The sequence below is a fragment of the Crocodylus porosus genome, unplaced genomic scaffold (assembly GCF_001723895.1).
Source record: "Crocodylus porosus isolate Cpor-Errol unplaced genomic scaffold, CroPor_comp1, whole genome shotgun sequence".
Lineage (NCBI taxonomy): Eukaryota > Metazoa > Chordata > Crocodylia > Crocodylidae > Crocodylus > Crocodylus porosus.
Genome location: NW_017728947.1, coordinates 29767249 through 29785669, shown reverse-complemented (window position 1 = coordinate 29785669; position 18421 = coordinate 29767249). Strand labels below are relative to the sequence as shown.

The 18421-nt window shown below is 41.7% G+C and overlaps 1 protein-coding gene across 3 annotated transcripts in view; it reads left to right on the top strand.

The window, feature by feature from the left end:
* NAV2 (neuron navigator 2) overlaps window positions 1-18421 on the top strand; it is a 406244-nt gene that overhangs the window by 185092 nt on the left and 202731 nt on the right. For all 3 annotated transcript variants that reach the window (XM_019551622.1, XM_019551621.1, XM_019551619.1), the window contains exon 6: window positions 3827-3984. In XM_019551622.1, coding sequence (XP_019407167.1) covers window positions 3827-3984 — 158 coding nt within the window. The remainder of the gene's footprint in view (window positions 1-3826; window positions 3985-18421) is intronic.

Genomic DNA, 18421 nt, shown 5'->3' with positions numbered 1-18421 from the left:
ACCTTCAAGAGTAAATTGGATGCTTATCTTGCTGGGATCCTATGACCCCAGCTGACTTCCTGCCCTTTGGGCAGGGGCCTGGACTCAATGATCTCCCGAGGTCCCTTCCAGCCCTAATGTCTATGAAATCTATGAAAAGAATAGGATGCAGTTCAACAAAGACAAGTGCAAAGTGCTGCATATAGGGAGAAATAATCACCAACACACCTATAGGCTAGGGGATGATCTCAGCAGCACAGTAACAGAAAGGGATCTCGGAGTCATAGCTGACTCCAGGATGACTATGTGACAAAGTAATCTGTAAAGGTAACTGCACTCTATCATGCCTTAGCAGGTGCATCATGAATAGGCATAGGGAGGCGATACTTCCCCTTATGCAGCATTGGTCAGGCTGCATTTGAAGATCTTTAAGAGGAGACTGGACAAGCACCTGGCTTGGGTCATATGACCCTAGTGCTCATTCCTGCCCAGGACAGGGGGTCAGACTCAATGATGTATTGAGATCCCTTTTGACCCTAACAACTATGAAACTATGAAATATAGATGTAGTAATTTGCATATGGTATCCATTGACTTAGTTCATCCAGAATTAATGCATTTTACCCTTTCTGGAACTGCTGCAAGTTTTAGCACAGGTTCTCTATAAACACTTAAGCAGCACTTTTGTCTCTATTTATATATAGTACAAACTATGCATGGTAGTAGTCCAAAATCAAAAGGCCATTTCAAGCCATGATGAACCCACAGCTTAGCACTGCTCAGTATATGTATGTACTATAGATACCCCCTACAAAGAAGCCATGTGCTGATTAGCCCCAACTCATGACTGGAACCAGATGTTCTTGTCACAAGCCCTGGGATTCTCCAAAAATGTGTATGTAGATGAAGTGCAGGGCAACCTGGCCCTGCTCCAGCTCATGGAGGTTGGGGACCACACCAATCATAAGTGACAGGCTGAGAGAGGGGGGCTATAGAGCAATTCTGGGCAAATTATTTGGGGTCCTGTTTGGTGACATTTACCAGACATTTAAGGTTGGTGAAGAAATTGGAGTAATTGAAAATGGGAAATTAAGGCATAGTTCAGTTGTGGGAGTGCTGGGGAAGTTGAAAAGTATGCAGAGTAGTGGCTCACCATAACATGAAAAAGAGCCAGTGTTGAGGGGGCCTGCACTCGGTGGACACTATGATGTATCTTATTCAGATGGGCTGCATTTGCTTGTGCTTGTAGTAGGTTCCCATGAAGGCACCATGGGAGAGCATCAGAGCTTGCTGTAGCATTGCTAAATGCCAGCCTCATCTTGTAGTAACTTCAAACTTGGTGCTTGTTCCCTCTTGGGGGAGCAGCTACCTGTTTTTTTAAGGGACACACCCACCCACACACCCACCATGTTTGTCCAATATGGACAATGTATTTTATAACCATGCTCAGTGTTAGCTATATCTAATCAACGTGTAGTTGGTTTCTATTACTGAGCGCATGCTGTTTTTGGCAGCAGTTTAATAATAGGCAATGTATTTAATGAGGTCTCCTTGTGTGTGAATGTAAGTTGAGGGGCTTTTTCCCCATGCTGTTTTGAAAAAAAACCTTGTCTTGTATTTAAGTAAATATGGTACTTGAGGAAAAATAATTCTATCCTTATACACTCATCTCAGGAAAAGACTAGGAGGAAGTTATCTTGAGACAGTTCAGTAGTTCTACTTTGGGGATAGCGTGTACCAGAAACAATGTTCCATCATTAGCTAGAACTGATTATCAAGCAGTGTAACCTCCTTGTGTTTCCTACCTTTAAGAAATAAGAAGTCATCCCCCATTAAGCACCAGGAGTTCTGCATGACCTTGCTTGAGCTCTCCAGAAAAAGCATGAAAATTGGGACAAAGAGCCCTAAGCATTCATTTTTCACTGTCTTTTCTTCCAACTACCTCCTGCTTTTTCCTTTGTAGTCTTCTTTGTGGTAGGTGAAATATCCTAGGCATGCTCTTAGTTTCCACGTGCCTGTGATTTTTGCCATATGCCATTCTCTAGCATCCCCTAGTGTTGAATCTGGCTGTGCTTCTTCATAAACTGAGGGGTTTGTCTAAAGGAGTACAACAGAATAAACCTCAAAATCCATAATGGTAGGTGCCAAATGCTGTGGTAATGTAAATTTTTAATTGAAATATTTTTGTTTTGAGCTTTGGAAGCACATGCATGTATTTTCTAATATTGTTGCTTTTTTTCTTTGCTTTTTCCCCTTTTCACTAATCTTTGGAGCGCTGGTTGATTTGTAAAGCTATATTAAGATCCTCTCCCTCCTTCTCAGCAGTAATAGTGCAACAGAAACAACAAAGGCTTGATTTGTCACAGCCCAGCTGAGAACTTTACTTAAATAAAGTTTTTTAGTGTGCCCTGATAAGAAGGACTTTTGTTTGTACCCATTTACATATGGCATGTTGGTTGCCACCTTTTACAGAAAAAAATAAAATGTTTCCAAACACTTTTATCTATATTAAAATTCAGTAATGGCTGAGAATAGCTCATCCCTCTCAGTTGCTAGTGGATGTGGATTGAGCAGAGTTTGGCTTTTAACCTCAAAAATGAAGGTATCATATTGTTTTCCAAGGTACTAAGAAGTCTCAGCAACTTTCTACTGGTACAAACTTCAGGACACTACTACATAATTTATTTCTGTGTGGTTAATACATTTAGATTTATATATGTACCCATTCAGTGAATGCAACCCTATGCTAACAATAAAGTACATATAAAAATGACATCTGATGGAATTACATGCCTCGATCTTGCTAAAATGTCATGAAAGCTGAGTTCTTAATTCCATTAGGCCCCTTAAGATATCCACGCTCAAAAATATTAGAAGTTCACTCATCAGCCACTCAGGAAGCCTTATCAGGTTTCTCTTGCATGAGAAAAGAGAAGGATCTTGTAAATCTGGACTTTGATGGTTCAAAGGAGAAATTCGTTACCAAGTATAAGACGCTTCACTGCAGCCAGCCTTCTTCGGTTTAAAAGTGGGTTAGTTAGTTCCTGCTCATCAATTGATCTCAGAGCTGTACAAGGATTTAGGGACAATAGTGGTCTTTGAGGTACTTAAAATCCAAACTTTGTACAGTTTTATAGATACAAAGATAAATCCAGTTATTGTTCCATTGAAAACTGGTTGGTAGTTTTTTTTTCCCCAGATCTCTTCAGGAGATGCTAGTTTTAAGCAGGAGCCACATTCTGCCTTATTTTCATTTTCTGAATTAAATGTCATCCTATGTAGAATGTACTGAGGTAATCTGTCTCAATCTGATTAACCTTTTACCTACATCAGTTTTCTAACAGCACTGAATTTATTAGAGCTGCCTCTCATGTACACAGAAACGATCAAGACAAAAAAAAGGACTCGTGCCAAGTAACTATTGAAAAGCTAGGGCACTGAAGCAAAAACTGAGGGTCTGGTACTTCCATCTTTACTCAGTTTGAGTACAATCATATTCTGCAAGTTGCCCCACTAAAACTGACCAGACTTCTCTCTGAGAACAGTCCTACTTAATTGAATAAGTGTGGCAGAACTGGCTTCTGAACATCTTGCCTTAAATTAGTAGGCTATCTCATTCAAAGGTTTTTTAATGATGTAAAGCCATTCTGACTCTAATCTAGTTGTGGGTACATGTATTTTATCAAGGATGATAAATGCTGGCTTGTTTCACTTTCCTCTGAGACCTATAAATTCTTTTGCCTTGATTTTTATTCTCACATTATGCATGGTTTTCAGTTTTCCTCTTCCAATCTGTCTTTCTTTTTCATATGAGCACTTTGCCTCATTTAATTGTTTTCCTAAACAGACTTCCAGGTCCTACCACGAGGGTGTCCGCTGCAGGCAGTGAAGCCAAAACTCGTGGTTCTGTTAGTGCCAACAATCGGCGCAGCCAGAGCTTTAACAACTATGACAAATCCAAGCCTGTAAACCCACCACCAACACCATCCAGCAGCAATGAAAAAGGTAGGCTAAAATCTTTATATTTCCTCAGATCTACTTTACTATGCTTTTGTCCAGAAGGAGTACAGTTTTTTTGAGGTTCCAGGAACTTGAAAACATCTCCCTTTGATAAGTGATCTGTTATAGGTATAGGTTCAGAGTCTAGGGCTCTGGCAGAGTCGGTATTCAGACCTTTCTCTACTCATATTTTGACAGAAGTCAGTAACAGTTCCCCCAGATGAAGGTTTAATGACAGCTGTGCCTCTGAAGTTGTTCCTACTGAAGTTAACTGGTATTTTGCCTTTGACTCTGTTGAAGTAAGATACAAGTCTTCTGGATTCAGTCGATAGGTGTTCAGTGAACAAGAGATGATATTAGGAATACAGGCTATCTTTAGTAGGGAAAAATGTTTGAATGGATAAGTGGCAATCCCATGAGTATGCCAGCAATCTGGTGACAAAGTGGTTAGAATATAAGACTAAGTTCCAACAAATAGGAGGTCCCTTTGCACATATTCATTTGAGATGTTTTCTCCTAAATTTATGCTTATTTAAAAAATTTTAAAAGATCAATTCTACTAATAGAAATGGACCATACAGTGGTACATGTTTGAAATCTGTGTCAGGATTTGATGTAAAACCAGTTGAAGTCAGTGAGAATTTTTTTTACTGATTGTTGTGTCCTAAATCACTCTTGTGATGCACCATTTAAACAAAAGAGTGGCCTTCAGTGATGCCGAGTTTCTGGAATCCTTTGTCATTTTTCAGTGCCTTTAAAAATAATTCCACCCACCATGTCTTTGTTTGTGTTGTTAACAGAGGAGTTACAATACCCAACTGAGACTTCTTACTTGATATCCCATATATTACCATTTGAGTTTAGCCCTGTTGGTATATATGGGATAGAAAAACAAGAGACTTGGAAGCCAAACTTAAGGGGACCTTGTAAGTGATGTTAGGCTAAAGCTTGAAACTGAATAAACTAATAGTTGGTATGCTTTTTGATTCAAATGATACAGCATAAAGTTCAGTAGAACTATGGCACAGTCCTGATGGACTACGGGACATTAAAAAAAGACACAGGTACTACCTTCAACTATATGAACTTTTGCTTCATTGATCAATATCTGAGTACAGGTAAGAAAAAAAATGTTCCCTCAATTCTTTTACGGTAATTTCCCCTCCACTTGCTGTAGCTCTACTCTTCCTGCCGGCATTTACTGATATTTCTACTAGGTGTCTTCTGTATATTGGTCTCACCACATTGACTACTGCAGCCCTTCACAAAGGAGGGAGCAGAAGCCCAAGTAAAAATGGTTTAGCTATGCAACCTTCAATTCCGTTTTCTGCCCCCCAAGTAACTCTTTCTCTATAAAACAAGTCAGAGGTTGCTATACATAAGCTGTTTGGTTTCTTTGGCTATACTACTTTCGCTGCATTCAGTGGAACAGATTACTTAACATAGTCATTTGTTTAGTTACAGCAAACCTACATTTTCTATTACTAATTATGTCTTTATAAAACACTGAATACTATCAGTAATACTATCAATACTATCAGGAAGTCATCTCACTGTCACAAATAGTGCCAAACTGCTTTCCAATATACTCCTTGCTCAGTATACGCTTATTGGAGCAAGATAGCAAGTTAACCAGATTGGAACTCAGGGCTCATCTTAACGATTCTGCTCTCACTTATATGACAAAGTAACTGAAAGCAGAGTTAAGCTATGGTTTCTGGGCATTTTTAGACATGCAGTAGGTGCTTGGCAAAGCACCCGGTGCTGCGTCGCTTGCAGTTGTATAAGTGGCAAAATGTGTATCAGTGCTGAGAAAATGATGGCAATGCGCTTTTAAACTAAAACACATAAAAGGGGTTTTAGTTCAAAAGCATGCCACCGCCTCTTTCTGCACACTGACGCGCATTCCACCAGTTCTTATCAGCTTGCATTAATCAGATTAATCGAGTTTGCTCTGAAACTGCAGATCTCTCATGCATCATGGGACAAAAAGGTATGTGTATAAACGCCCTCTGTCCCTAGCTATGTCAGTGACTCGTTCTGTGTACTTTGGGCAAATCAACTGCTAGATACATTTTCGAAATAACTGCTGATCTGGGGTGTTCTAATTTTGGGGCACATTTGTATCTTTGACCCAACTAAGGAAAAGCCTCTGTTTGGCAGTCTTGGGGGTGATTCTTTTTGTGGGGAAAAAAAGCAATGTTTAATTGAGTTGGTTTGGAGCAGCAGCAGCTGCTGGTGTTGTAGTCTACAACTTCTTCTCTTAAGACAATATAAGACAACATATATAAAAGAAGAGTGAAAAGAAGAGCAATTAGAGTCAGTGAAGTTTCTGTCTATGATACTTCTATGTGCAGCCTGGGCTGTTATCAACTACTCAAAGACCTGGCATCCTGCAGTGGCAACTAGTGTCCCAGGGGAGAGCAGCACTGAGTAGCACCACAGGCAGAAGACAAGGCAAAAGACCTGGCTTAGGCTCTGCCTGCAGTCAGAGCTTCTGATCACCATGCTGCTGGTACCATGGTGGCCATGGTGGTGCAGTTTCTGCCTGCAGTGCTGCTTGGGCTGTTGGTGCCCCAGCTCTCTCCAGGGCACTGTCTACTTCTGCAAGAAGCTTAGCCCTCAGGGGCTCGCATCTCGAAGTAGTACTTTGGCACATAAATATGATCCTAGGCCACCCTGCTCAAATCCCTGAAAATTGCCAGTTCAAAGGCAGGTGGGTCCTCCTCCATGCTGCTTTATGTGACTTAGTTGTAAGGCTCAAATAAAGGCATTACAGAAGTTGATCCATTAACTATTTTTTGAGGGCATGACAGAACACAGGTTTTGGGCCAGGTGGTTTTTTCCTCCCCTTGATCATGAGAGAATATTTTTTGAGAAAACATTGAGGTATTTCTTCTGCTGTAGTGCTTTTCTATCCTAAGTATGGTCACACTTTTCATGTGAGCTAAGTGGAACATTTGTGTTGGAGTGTACATTTAAAATATTAGCAGAATACTGTAGCTGAAAATATGGTGCAAAACTGTTTAAAAAAATCAAACCATGTACATTTACAATGTACAATTGAATAAAGCATGTAAATCATAAACGGCCTTAATTTTGTTTGCAAATCTTCAGTTGTTCTCTAAGCTGCTACATCATAAACTAGTAACATGAGGGGTGGGAGGTGGAAAAAGGGGGCAGCCTAATCCAAGGCCAGACGCCTATACTGCATAGTCAGCTCTAAGTGGCATTGGTGTTGTCAGATCTGAAAGCTTCGTTTGAAACCAAGAAAAGGAGCCTTTTGAGGATCAAGTATACTACAACTTTGAATATTGTAAATGCCCAACATTTGCTATTAAAATAAACAGCGGGCCTCTGCCAAGAAATTTGTACTCCCACTTTAGTGTAATTGAAGCAAATCCCCTTATAATAAAGATTTTTTTGTGACCTGCTGTGTTGAGCATATACATAAAACGTAGTTTCAATAAATATAGTTTCCTTGGCACTTACGAAACATGTCTTTTGATTTTGTTGTTAGGAAGGCTTCATCCATCCCAGACGAGGGGGAGTAGAAAATGAATCATAGAGTAAGATATTTTGATTAATACTGTGACAGGAATGGAAAATGACCATTGGAAGCTTCCTCAGTGGGTTTTTTGGATGATAAATAGCCCCATTTGCCTTCTTCACCTCTTTTATAGCTGAGCTGCCAAATGTATGTGATTTTAAATTTAATTTCAAGGATCATTTAATATAGATTTTTAAGCAGGAAAATGCTATAGTTTTATGGAGGTTGCAGCAACTGCTTGCATGTGGGGCAGCTTGTCATAAATGCTAAGCTCAGTGTGCTTTCCGAGGAGATGCTCATTTGAATGACTTTTACTGAAATTGTGTCCCTTTGCCAAGTTAATGATTTGACAGTATTCATTACCTTCAGTTTGTGTCTGAGAGCCTTATAATGGAATGTGCTACAGTGGCAGTCTAAAGGCTGAGTTAGCTTGCATAGCTTGAGCTGTTTATTTGTTATGTCACAGTAGCCTGATGCTGTCAGATCTTTGGCCCAGCACAACAGCTAATCCTAAGTCGTTATACCAATATACTTGGAGCAGCATCGTATTGTAATATACTTAACATTGAAAAGATTTTGCACTCTAGCAGTGGGGCTGCCAACTCTGCCCTATGGCCTCTAGTCTTCAGGGTGCATGTACATAACATCTGCTGGCATACCCCTAGTCCACTTGTTTGTGGTTGTTCATGCTAACTCATTTAATTTCATTGTATTTTTCCTCAATCCCATCTACCATTAAGTCCCTTCACTGAGTTTCAGTTGTTTTAGTAATATTTTCCCCACATCTGGTTGGCAAAGAACTTAAACCTCAGTTCAACTCATGTTAATGGGGTAAATTCATTCTGAACCCTCTGGATCAGACCTATAAAGATGCTTACATATAAGATAGCAAATGAGTAGGTTAATAAGTTACCAATATTTTACCTTGGCAAATCCATGCTTTATTTTAGCAGCTAAATTGTTCCTGAATTACTTAGATGTTTTTTGATTTTTATGCAGCTTATATTAACCCTGAAGATAGTAGTTAGAAATATTTGGTTGTTTTGTTTTAGTTTTAACATTTTAACATTAAATCTGGTCTGGCAATCCTGTAATTAATTGCAAATAATTCAACATTTTGCTGAAACCAATTGGATTCATAGTTCTGCATTTCCCATGTGTAGGTTCCAGCTTTACATACATACTATATATAGTAAAATCAAATTTGGATAACCCAGTTTTCTGGAGATAACAGGTTTATGACAAAAAACGGGTTTTGGTAAGGATTTCAGAGTAGTTAGAATGATATTGAGGGAAGGGTTGTCAGTGTTAACTAATTTCAGTTTTTTTCCCCAATCTATTCTAATATCTCAAGCTAAACCCTATGCAAAACTCTATGTCATCTTGGTGATGCTGTGTCACTTTCCAAAAGAAGAAATTGAGATTCATTGGGCCAGGGAAAGGGGGGCAAAAGAGAAGTTAGATCTCTAATCCAGTAGTTAGGAAACTCACCTGGAAAAGGGGAGCCCAGGTTTCTAGTTCTTGTTTGTTCACTTAACGGTAAGGAGTTGCTAGATATGATAAACTGGTCCTCGGATGAGGGGTTAGAATATTGGTGTCCCCTTTCCAAGGGCTGAAGAATTCTGCTTTGCTTGACCCATTGAATCCTGCCTTGATCTTTTTTTTCTTTTTAAACAAGGAAGAACAAGAGAAGCAGAGATTGTCACCAGCCCAAGAGAGTCCTTAGCTGGGCGGGAGGCGTGGAAGATGAGATGTGGGTTTGAGTGTCTTGAGGGCAGTGAGGGTGGGGGTGGAGGTAGGGTCGGGGGTGGTGGCAGGGATAAAAGGGCCCATAGAACTCTGATATCCTGTATCTTGGGTAAATGCTTTAACTTGAGTTATTGTATAAAAAGAGAAAAAACCCTTGTGCTTTAAAAGAAAGGAGTTGGTGCTTTTGAAAGTCCTATCTTGGGCTGTAGACACATGAAAAGGATAACCTGGGAAAATCCTAGTGGCCCTGTGGAGGAAAAAAATGTTGCAGACAGGAAGCGATCCCTTGAACTGAGGAAAATTTATCCTAACTCAGGAAATTTTACCCTAATTCCAATCTAGAGTAATTTCTTCCCAGGACAGTTGTTTGTTTGTATGTAATTCAGTATCTCAGAAGAACCTCAGTTCCTTTGTAGATCCAGTGTCAAAGATGGAGAAAAATCAGGAGGATAGAAGAACAAGAAAGGAACAGAATAAGGCAAATAATTGTCCCTGGTATCTTATGGCAGGACTGTGTAACTCACAACCTGTGGTTTGCAGATCACAACCTGGAATCAACTTATGACCTGTGGGCTCCTGTCTGGGTGCCACCTCCCACCACCTCTCTGACTGGTGTTGCCAGGGTTCCTCCTTCCTCTTCTAGTTTCCTGTCTCCAAACCCATAGAGTGGAGTGGGGCAGCATAGCCTGCAGATCCCCAAATGGAGGGGAACCTGTAGAGCATGGCAGCAATGGGGGCAGTGCCTGTGGAGGTGTCACAGTTGTGGAGAGGGTGGTGGTACAGTTTAGCAGAAGAGGTACTAGTGGCATGGGAAGGAACCCACATAGTATGTGATCCTAGCCACCTCAAAATTGGAAAGCCTTGTCTTACAGTATAAACAAAAGACACAGTGGATGGCATTAGGGCATTCAGAGGCTTTACTGCAACTTTCCCAAAATGTACCACAGGAAACACTTTGTTACTGTACCCACAAAATCCCTCTTTCTAGATTTCTGTCTTTACCTGAATCTAAGATGACTTTGAATTTAAGACAACCCCCAGTAATTAGATTCTACACATAAAAAGTTTATACATTTGTTATAATTTTTCATGTCTGGAATCTAATTATTGGAAAGTTGTCTTAAATTTCTCCCCTGCCCACCACTGCAGCAGGGCAAGCAATCTGCAGCAAGGCAGGTGGCTGCCCCTCTCTGCCCCCCCCTCACTCTCTGCTTGTTGCCCTCCCCATTACTTACCCCTCCAGCTGCCTGCTTGCCCCTGTGCCTGTGTGCCCCATGCCTGTTCTCCCCTGTGGTGTCTGTGTCCCCTGGGGCCTGCCTCCCCATACATGCCCCCTTGCTGCCCCCTGCAGTGCCTACAATTTCTCACACATAACTTCTCCTTCCCTGCCCCAGTTTGCCAACCTGCTCTCCCACCTTCCCCCTGCTGCAGCCCCTGGCACCTGTCCTCCACCACCCTTTTCCCCACTACTGCCTGCCCTGCTGCCCTTGGCACCCCCTGCTGCCTGACTTCCCTAGGGTCACAGAGTATAGAGAACATACGGTCTTCAGCCTCAGCCTGGCTACACAGCAGTGGTTGTGGTGGCAGTATCTCCAGCTCTGGTCCAGAGCTGGGGCCAGAGCTGTCACAACCTTTGCATGACTGGACAGGAACCAGAAGTAGCATATTTCGTGTTCCATTCATAGGCCAGAGTAGGGCCCCTGCCAGATCTGCAATAGGAAGGTAAGTAGCAGTGGTGTTAGTGTGGCCAAGGGAGGTTGGTGGTGGGGAGCAGAGGCAATTGGGTTTGGAGTTGGAGCTCCAGCTGTTGTCCCGCACCTGCACCTACACCTGCACCTGCACATACTCAAATCTAAGATGAAGGCTTTCTCTCCCTGTTGAATGGGGGCAGAAAATCTTATCTTGGATTTGAGTTAATACAGCCACATAGCAAAAACTTGCCATGTGGGTCAATTTGACTGTGTATGGGTGATGATTTATATACTGAATTCTATTCAAAGTAATGGAAGTTCAGTATATAAATTCCCAGAGAGCCAGATGATAATATGCTGTCTGTGCTAACTTGTTCCATTCATTTTCACAAGGATTAGCAATGTATAATAGCAGCAGCATTTAGGCAGTACATTTTGATTTGAATTATTGCTTGTTTTAGTTATTAAAGAATCTTTTTTAAGAAAAGAAAAAAAATGGAACAAAGTTATAATTATATCTTGGGGCTACAATGAACCACTCAAGCTTGTGGTTTCTGGAGTCACCAGATCCCTTTACCATAATTGAAGACTTGTAACGAGCATCTGAACTGTCAGTGTCATTTAGTCTGTGCATATATAAACACACTTCTATCTGGTTTACTTTTCTAACCCTTTACAAACAAGACTTTGAGTAAACTACAGCACAAAAACATTTGCCGTTGCACAAGGTCACCACTGAACTTAGCTTAATTATCCAAGACGTTTCTAACCAATGTACCAGTCTGATGTTTATATGCTTGCTCTGTGAATTGTTGGGGATTGGGTAACTTGGAGTTCTTTCCTACCTTTTCCCCTGTGACTGTTTTGTAAATGATCTCTGAACAAATAAACAGACAATCATCTTAGTCCAAAATCTAATTTGTTCAATTTACCATAAAGAGATATTTCTTTCTCATTTGCATAGGAAGAACAGAACTATTTTTAACCAGTACTGAGATTCAAACTCACAAATTGAGGCATGACACTTCAGTACTGTATTTGCTGTGTCAGCTTCTCTCATTCATACAGCCCAGTGACTCAGACAGTCATTGACATGTGGAATGCTGCAAAAAACAAATCAAGAGCTTAATTTTTCAGGTGCTCAGTACTCTCATGTGTCTACTGATTTTTGAGGGCCATTTTTTCTTCTAAATCACACCAAAAACATATGATATAAACCCTACATGGAACCATTCTGTTTCCCCCCTCTTTTTATTACCTTTATGGTATGTTAATCATGCTAAACATATAAGCTATAGTAAACATTGATGATCTGCTATTCAAATTACCTTACAAAGAGCTTTATGTTCTAGGTTATCTAATATTGGGAATACTAGATTAACCCTGCTTCCTTGCAGACCCTTTTCAGTTTTCTCCATAAATACTGTACTTAAGCTAATCCTACAGAGGGCAGTAGAAGTCTGAAGGAAAAAAATGACACTTATTTTTCTTTCAGTATAAATGCAAGATAAAATGTTAGTAAGAAATAAATGCTATTTAAATTAAATATAGAAAATCTGCTACTATTTATTCTTGAAAATAGTTTTGCAACCTTTGACCAGGAAAACTTGAATCATGTCCACTTCTCCTAGCTAGGTTTATATATCAGAAAAATAATGATGCTAAAATAATAATACTTATTTCTTTATAGCAGGGCTGTCAAAATCATCTAGGCCTATGGGTCAGATGGGTGGGGTAGGGCCGGTCCACAGGCCAGATGGGGCCGGTGGCCCACCATGCCAGATCAGCACATGTCATGCCTGTTCCAGTCAGCCTGGACCAGGTGCCACATGATGCATATCCCAGACTCACTGAGTGCAGAAAGGTGCTCCATGTGCAGCATGGATCCTGGGCCAGCCAAAATAAGCGCCAGGTATATAGAATGGATCCTGGACTGTTTAGCAGTCATGGATCCTAGATTGGCTGGGATGGGTGCCAGGTGTAGTGCAAATCCCAGATTAGCTGGAGCAGGCTCTGTTCTCTGTGTTTATCACAGATCCTGCACTCAGAGCCAGTTTGATGATGTATGGGTCACCTCAGACCCAGAGGTATCACTGTGGGGGCAGGTGATAGGGCTCTGGAGGCCAGATCCACCCTGCAGGCCTCATCTTTCTAAATGGAGTTTGAAGCTGAAGGAGTAAAGGGCTACTGTCTTCCCTCATATAAGACCCTAAATATAAGAAGCCTTGAAAATGAGGGAAGCTAGTCAATTTGGGAGCTGCTCATACAACAGCACTGAGATTGCTGTGACTTAATGGGTATTGAGGGCTTATACTGTGTTTGGATAAGTGCTTTCTCTGGGTAAGCGTATAGATATTCTCAGTCTGAAACCTGGGACAGATATTAGTGTTTAACAAGTTATTTATGCCTTAAGTGATAGCCTGGCCACACATTCTAGCAATTAATGACACAATAAAACAGGGAATAGGTCACAAAACGTGTGTAATAATTTTGCTCCTGGTTCCTAGCATACCTTAAAATGAATGTGTGGCCAGTACTCTCAGAGGACTGGAAACACCAGTAAACTGATTGGCACTCTCAGTCTCTGGAGTGCACTGGAGACCTTCAAGACTCTTGTATGCTCCCAAGGTTGGGAGTGCCAGTCAGCTAATTGGTATGGAAATGCACTGGATTCTGATGCTCTCTCAAGACTGGGAGCACCAGTCAGCTGAATGGTACTGCCAGCCATGGGCACATTGGGCACCTGGGCTCCCCCTGTCTTCCTAGGATTCCCTTGTACAGCAATAGAGTGATATTGGGATCAGATCCCCTGTCCCTCAGTCGTGCCTCTTGCCATGCAGGAGGCACAATTATTGGGAGCACAGGTTGGATCCCATTGTACCTGTAACTGAAAGTCTGTCAGCAGCCTCTGAGTTAGCTTTAAAAGAATTATGTTGTGTGTGGCGGGCTCACTGCTTTTGTCCGGCAAGCCCAGCTTGGAGAAGGACACCTTGGATTGGTGGAACATTTCACCAATCAGGTAACAGCTGGGAGGGGCTTGCCCTCGGAGAGGGTGGGGGAGCGAGGACCTGATTGAAGACTGTGCTTTGCAGGTCTGGCAGACTTTAGGGGCAGGGCTTCCAGTGTAAAGAAAAGCCCAGCATGCTCAGCACACTGGGCAGAGACAGCAAGGACTGTTGGAGAGGGAAGAGCCTCCACGGGATCCTGTCTTCACCCCAGTGATGCACAGGCCAGCGCATGAGGCTCAGGCTCTGGGAGCCACATTGAGGAAGCTTGAGCCTGCATCCTCAGCAGAGGGTGGATGGAGTGGTGTGCAGACCAGCCCAGCCCATGGAGAGCCGGCCCTGGGAGCAGCTTGATGTTGCTTGTGCCCCACACAGTGTGCAGACTGGCACACAGAGAGCTGGCTCTGGGAGCAGCTCAAGGCTGCTCAGGCCCACACAGTGTGCAGTCCGGCACATGGAGAACCTGCCCTGGAAGCAGCTTTAGGCTGCTCAGGTTAACCCCGGCATAAGCCAGATAACTGGAGCCTCATGGTGTGGCCTGGCCAAAGAACTAAAAGAGCCCTAGAGCCTAGAGCAGGACCCGGGAAAGGGAGGGCTAGATTCCCCACCACAAGACCTGGAAGAACCCTTGTTGCCCAAAGCGGGGCACAGGGCCAGGAGGGGAGGTCTCTGAGTGACGCAGACAATGCTGGTGGGGCCTCTAATTGAGCAAAGAGCTCTAGTGCCCAGTCAACAACTCCTCGAAGAAAACTGTAAGTTGCTGGCAGAGTCCAGTCCCTCAGGGGAGGCATTCCTGAAATAAGGCAACTCCCCCCAGAGGAAAGCCCCAGGTGAAAGTTTCCCTCCCAACTAAACCCATAGAAGGGGAAGCACCCCTTGCTAGTTGGGATCCAGGGGTAGACACACCTTATATTGTGTAAGACTTCACCTCATATTTTGTATGATTGTTATCACAATTATGAATATGTTATACAACATGTTATGGAATTGGGTTAGTCTGGTATAGGGTTTTTTTGGCTTATCGTATGGTAAATATTCAGCTGTATACCTCTGGTGTTGTTAAAAGATATTGCTAAGAATATTTTTGGAAAGTTTTCTTTTGTTGCCTATTAGCATATTTACCTATAGATAGACTGAATAAGAAATAATATGTATATTATAATTCAATAAACTGTAAATAGTTAAGAGCATTGGTGTGGAGTTGACTCTATAGAGGAAAGAGGGATTCATGCTCAAATCACCAGTGTCCCTCTCACAGCACTGTTGCCTGCCTCATCTATCCTTTCCAACTGAGAATGGGCACACCCTTGGGTTTTCCCAGGTTACATGTGCATTCTTGACAGGTTAGCTAATATTCTGCAAAATGGAAAAAAACTGGTCATTTATCAGACTTTGACTATTAACAATAAGAGAATTTATACAGCCCAGAATACTGCATGCTATACAGAAACTGGTTGAATGGCTGAATAATGTGTCTTTATGGTTTGGTTTAATTGAATTAGATTTCAGCAAAAGGCAAAGCATTAAAAGTTTTAGTTTTCCACAATTTATTTTACAGATAACCCCTGGACTATAATCATATTGGCACAAAAAAAGAGAAAATCCTTAGGCACAGAAACCAAGTCTGGTTTCTTTATTAATGCTTTTCTCAAATGCCCTGTAGTGTCAGTAACAGAAAATCTAAAATCTGGAGCCAAAGTAATTGAAATTTTGCTAGGTGATGTTATATGATGTACGTTAAAGTCTGCACAGTTTTAAATTCATGTGTGTAAAATAAAACTTACTTTAATACTTACAACCTGTTCTTATGAGCTTCTTATATGGACTGTGGCAGCTCAGACCATAAAGAATTGACAAATTGGGCTGATTTTTAGCAAGTACACAGGTCCTCAAATGTAATTTACAGCTATAGAGCCATTCTCTGCCTCTGTAGAAGTGAAAAGTAAAACTCCCAATGACTTCAGTTAGAGCAGTACTGGAAACATAGGATGAAATCCAGATCAAGTGACTTCATTGAAGTCAGGATCTCACCTAGAGTTTAGTGGTTCTGGAGAACAAGATCCTGAATGTTGAATTTATTTAAAAATGTCAGAATTATAGGATACTTTATACTGACTTCAGTGGGACGTACTGTATTTGCCTAAATCCAAGATGACCCTGAATTTAAGACAAACCCCAATAATTACATTCTAGACATGGAAAATTTATGAACTGTTATAATAAATTAAGAATAATTTAGAGTCATAATATAAGGATCTAATTAGCGGAGGATCACCTTAAATTTGTCCCTCCCATTGCTACTGTGGGGGAAGCAGTGGCAGAGGGCCAGGCAATGGTGGGGCAGGTGGTGGGAGGCAGGCAGAAGGGGATTGAACCAGCCTGACTCCTGTCCCCTGTCTCACACGCTTGCCCCCTGCTACCTGAGCACCCCAGCACCTGCCCCCATCCCTGGTGCCTGCTCCACTTCCTGGCTTCCCCTACTGCCTGCCCCCTCTGGCTGGTGCTGCCCTCTGCCCCTGTAGCTCCTGCCTCCACAGCTTACCCTCCAACTCTAGCACAGCTCAGGACCCACTCCAGTCCTAGGAATGGCGTATGTAATTGTTTCAGCTTCATCCCAGCCAGAGAGCAGCTGCTGCACTGGTGGCTGCTCCAGGCAGGCTCCAGAGCCCACTGCTGCTACTGGGTCAGGCAGGAGCCAGAACAACCAAGTGCTCCATGCCCCAGACTGGAGGGGGCCCAGAGGCAGAGTGGGGGTGGGAAGAGGCTGGTGGGGGGGGTAAGGCAGAGATGCCAGGTAGGCAGGGGAAGGGGGGTGGGGGGCAGAGCATCAGCTGCAGCTCCAACCCTGGCTCCAGGTCAGGGCCAGAATTGGAGCTGCAGTAGCTACATGTCCTCCCACCTTGTACTTAAATCCAAGGTGAGGGGCTTTTCACCCACTTTAAAGAAACCTCATTTTGGATTTGAGAAAATATGATATGTGGCAACATGCTTAAATGTGCCTGTGAGTAAAGGTGTATTGGAAAGAGATACAAGACTGATCTGAGCTCAAGAAAATGTGCCTGATAGTGGAAAAGCTCAATCAATCGACTTTAGCCAAGTGAAGGTTAAGAGGTGATTTGATCTTGGCATACGAATGCCCATCTCAGGAAGTGTTTTTTGATTGCTCGTTTTGACTGCTATAAAAAGACATAAGAAAGAACATAAAATGGTTGGAAAATGAAAGCAGACCAATACAGAGTAGGAAGAAAATGCATATTTTTAACAAGCAGGTTCATTACCCACTGAAAGAGATTGCTTGAGAACCTTCAAATCATTAGATACAGTTTGGATATCTTTCCAGAAGATGTGTGATAGACTAACGTGGCTAACTACCTCTGACCAAAAAGAAGTCATAGACCAATGAATAGCATAAAATAATTAGCATTAATAACATTTTTTTCCACAGAGGCTTACCTCAGTAGTAATTGCAACATGACCAGTTATTTTGTCTTCAAAGAGTTCAAGCTCTTCTGAGAAGGAATCTTATCTATTCTGTCTTCTATATGATCTCAAACACTTTGCCCACAATTAAAAAATGATGATAAATAATGAAGTCAAGAATTCAGTTCCTCCAAAAGTTTTAGTTTTTCTTTTAAGCTTGTGTAGTTGAGGAGGTTGCATTTTATTGATTAATATGTTTGATTATTCTATTACACTGTAAGTTGTGACAGACTTCAAACAAAACAAAACAAAAACTCCACTAATCATTAATCTTTTTATCAGATGGAATTCAGGTCAAAGACAGCGATGTGAAAGTTTCAGTGTTGGTCATGTTAATGACCAGACCACTATGGTATGTGGGCAGCCTTCTGAACTATTTCCAAATCTATTTGCATATTGATTATTATTTTCCCTCTAGAAAAAAAACAACCCTTAAATAAATGTGGTTCCTTGATTAGTATGAGCTTGCAATCTTCCTGAAGGCTGCTAGCAGATTTACAAAAATCATGTAAACAAGAAACCCTGAGATGTTGCAAAATTAAATGATTTGATCCTAGTTTTGAAATCATAGGCAGTGATTTTGCTGATTTCAGTAAAGCTCATGCAAAATTGTCTGCTGGCAGTTTTTTTTAATTGGGTATGAGTTAAAATCAAGTTGAGACCTCCACACTTAGTTCCTTCGGTGTGGAATACTCTGTAGATCATACTTTTTTTTTTAGTTTGTTAAAATATTGCAGAAAAAGTTCCTTTTTCACATTAGTCCTGTGTCAACCACATTTTTAGAGGCTCTTGGGGGTCGGTTGTCAGGTACTCTAATGTTCACAAACTGTCTTCTGATCAAATTTACAGAAGGAAACTATTTCTAGGAGTACAATGTGGCCTCTCTTTTGTTAATTTACTTTTTCAAAATGAACCGAAAAAAAACAACCCCTGTCCTGTTCTGTGTTGTAAGAATCATTTTAGCATTG